The sequence below is a fragment of the Octopus bimaculoides genome, chromosome 21 (genome assembly GCF_001194135.2).
Source record: "Octopus bimaculoides isolate UCB-OBI-ISO-001 chromosome 21, ASM119413v2, whole genome shotgun sequence".
NCBI lineage: Eukaryota > Metazoa > Mollusca > Cephalopoda > Octopoda > Octopodidae > Octopus > Octopus bimaculoides.
The window spans coordinates 15,302,068-15,305,786 of record NC_069001.1 but is presented as its reverse complement, the minus strand read 5'-3'; the positions used below and the strand labels follow the sequence as shown (position 1 = coordinate 15,305,786).

General features: G+C 41.5%; 1 protein-coding gene across 1 annotated transcript in view; it reads right to left on the bottom strand.

Annotated features, from left to right (window-relative positions):
- LOC106881768 (outer dynein arm-docking complex subunit 2) overlaps positions 1-3,719 on the bottom strand; it is a 52,849-nt gene that overhangs the window by 8,539 nt on the left and 40,591 nt on the right. The window contains exon 2 of the mRNA XM_052975364.1: positions 1,335-1,523. Within this exon, the coding sequence (XP_052831324.1) occupies positions 1,335-1,523 (189 nt within the window). The remainder of the gene's footprint in view (positions 1-1,334; positions 1,524-3,719) is intronic.

Here is a 3,719-nt window from a genome sequence, read left to right as displayed (position 1 = left end):
TATAAGTTAGGATTGTTTAACCCTTTAGCATTCAAATTATCCGATCAAATTTAATACTTCTTCATCCATATTGTTTTAAGCTAATCATGCATTATTTTGTAGCTTCAAGGTTTCAATGATGTTATCACCTATTTTTAGAATGACATTATAGGTTGGTGTGAGATACCAAATCTGGGCAGTTTTAACATAAAACAGGTAGATCATTTGGGTCGGATATGGGCGGTTTAAACACTAAAGGGTTAAACATTCAAGTGGTAGGCTAGAAGTGTTTAAGCCACTAAGGGATAATTAAATCTGAAGGCGCTCCTGGAGATTACCTGTGTGGGTTTGATGGTTTGACCAGGGCTGGTAAGGTAGAAGGCTGCACCAGACTCCAGTTTTGTACTGCTGGATGCCTTTCCTAACGCCATGGGTGCCATTTGCATGACACCGGTATCTGCCATGACTGCAATTTTGCTTGTCTTCATGGGTCTTCTTCTCAAGCACAACATAATGCCAAAGATCTCAGCCATTGCCTCTGTGAGGTGCCCAACACTCAAAGCAGCACTAGTGTAATAAACATAGTTAACTGACATCACCTGTGTGTTTGCTGGTGGGCAGTGACTAGTCATGGAGGAGAGTAATCAAAATGCAGAGTGTTAAAATACCTGAAAGTCATGGACAGATGGGACAACTCACTGGCAAAGCATTGATCTCCATCCCTCCTAAATGAGATTTAGGGTGAGTTGTCCTGCCTATTTATGGCTTTCAAGTGTTTTAACACCAGGTGCTTTTACTGAGTAATCTCCCCCACACAAAAATCACAGCCAACTGGCAAACACATGAAGCATATACATTAAGAATGTGCTGTTGATAATGTTTATATATATGTATGTATGAATGGACATGTACATGTGGAGGTGTAATGGCCCAGTGGTTAGGGCAGCGGTTCGCGGTCATAGGATCGCGGTTTCGATTCCCAGACCGGGTGTTGTGAGTGTTTATTGAGCGAAAAACACCTAAAGCTCCGTGAGGCTCCGGCAGGGGATGGTGGCGAACCCTGCTGTACTCTTCCACCACAACTTTCTCTCACTCTTACTTCCTGTTTCTGTAATTCAAAGGGTCAGTCTTGTCACTCTGTGTCACGCTGAATATCCCCGAGAACTACGTGAAGGGTGCATGTGTCTGTGGAGTGCTCAGCCACTTGCACGTTAATTTCACGAGCAGGCGGTTCCGTTGATCGGATCAACTGGAACCCTTGACGTCGTAAGTGACGGAGTGCCAACAACAACATGAATGTACATGTACACATGAAAAAAAAAAACAACGAAAAAATCTCCCAAATAAACACTTACTGTATCTGTAAGATTTGCTAACATCTGTACAACATTGTGGTCAGTAATGACAGCTAGGTTCTCCTCATCTTTGGCAATGTTTGCAATGGCAGCACATACACTAGCCAACACCTCGATGTTGTCTGACTTGAGTAGATTCACGATTAATTCTAAACCACCAACAAAAGAACGCACCATCTCACCAGCATCCTGCAATACAAATTAGATCACTCTTTAGCAAACATAAACATAAGAAAAATAATGACGGTTAAGATATTCCTTGATCATACAAAGTGACAGCACAACCAGAATGCATCTACATCTTTCAAAATTAGGAATATTCTGATAAAAACATCAACCCGGTGTAAGCACAATAGGCCAGCTGTCATGCTACAGGACAAGGAGCAAACGTCATGCACTTTTGTGGAGTTCAGTTGTCCAGCGGATGTGAATGTTTTATCAGAAGTTGGGGAAATGTGTGTGGAAGATTGTGTATATCTTTGGAAGATTAAGTTAAGGATGACAGAAAGAATCACTGACAGGGGGAAAATTAGAGGAAAAGACAGTGTGGAAGTTCAGTAGATGAAGTTCACATACCCCACCCCCCACACACACATACACACATGAGGACTGATCAATAAATATCCGGACTGTTGCCATAGTAACGAAGCTAAAGCGTGCAGAGTAAAGCTGCTTGGTCCAGATTGACCTTGAACTCTGCTGTGCATATGCACTAAGTTTTAATGTTCTAGCTCACTTCTGCTTCGAATTAACGTGTGTAGCATGTGATCATCGCATTGAACATGACAGAGAATCTGCATCAAATTTTGCCAAATACTTGGCGATACCCACTCAGAGGCCTATGCAAAGTTTTCAAAACGTTTTCATTGTTCTCGACACAATCAAGGAGATCTTGTGCAACTGAAACCCAACTGTCTTTTTGGTGAGCTGAAAGAAGTTTTGGCACAAATTTGGCAGACACATGCCTTATATCCAAACTTCAGTGAAAATGGACTGAACTGAACCGTAACTAATCTGCACATCCTCTGATAACTCACGGATGGTGATTCAATGATTTCCCCTCACAACTCCAAGCACATCTGTGATCTTTTTCTCAGTTCTGCTGGTTGCAGGTCTCCCAAAACATTCATCAATATCGACATTTTTTTGGCCATCTTGGAAATATTTGAACCACTCGTACACTTATATGCACCTCATACACTCCTCTCCATACACTTTCTGCAATTTTGTGTTGGCCTCTGAGCAGGTATCACCATGACAACTTTCTGTCATGGTCAATGTGACGATCACACGCTACACACCTTCCTTCCAAGCACTGCTGTAAACAGTGAAAGTGAGCTAGAACGTTAAAACTTAGTATGCATGCACAGCAGAGTTCAAAGTCAATCTTTGCTAAGCAGCTTCACTCTGCATGCTTTAGCTTCGTTACTATGGCAGCAGTCCCAATACTAATTGATCAGACCTGATACTGGGTGCTTTAATGTAGCAGCCTCATATATAAGGAGAAAAACAACTAGTTTTAAATCTCTGATTGAGAGCCATGTACTAACAGTACTGGATAGTAAAGTTTATTTGCCAACATAACATGGCAGTCCTGACGAGGACTATATTACTACTTTTTAACCTCAGGAAAACATCTTTTCCAGCTGGTTTATCGACACATGATCTGTGTCTGAGACATACCATAAGCAAGGGAGCTCACTCCTCCTTTGTAGCTGTTGGCAGTTTCAACAGACCAATGGTTCCTGGGTTATTTCACTAGCCAGGTGGTTGTCCAGTACTGAGGAAGATGTTTTCCTGGGGTTAAACAGTAGTAGCAGTCCTAGTCAAGACTTCCACATTATGTTGGCAAATAAATTCTACTACATACATGCAAACATACATACGTACATACATACATACATACATACATACATACATACATACATACATACATACCGTTGCCAGTATCGCCTGACTGGCCTTCGTGCAGGTGACACGTAAAAGCACCTACTACACTCTCTGAGTGGTTGGCGTTAGGAAGGGCATCCAACTGTAGAAACTCTGCCAAATTTAGATTGGAGCCTGGTGTTGCCATCCGGTTTCACCAGTCCTCAGTCAAGTCGTCCAACCCATGCTAGCATGGAAAGCAGACGTTAAACGATGATGATGATGATGATGATGTATGTTGATTTTTTTGTTTGTTTTTAAGTGTCTTGACCATACGTGTACTAATGAGTAAAGAGTGCAGTCAGCTTTTAGGGGGTTAGCTTTAAGAGTTGTATTCCCTCGTGTTTGGTAAAAATGTGTTTATTACGGTAGTTTGACTTTAGAGTCCCTCTTAGCACGAGGCATTTATGTATAGTAATGCCCCTATATAAATATATAAATATATATATATATATA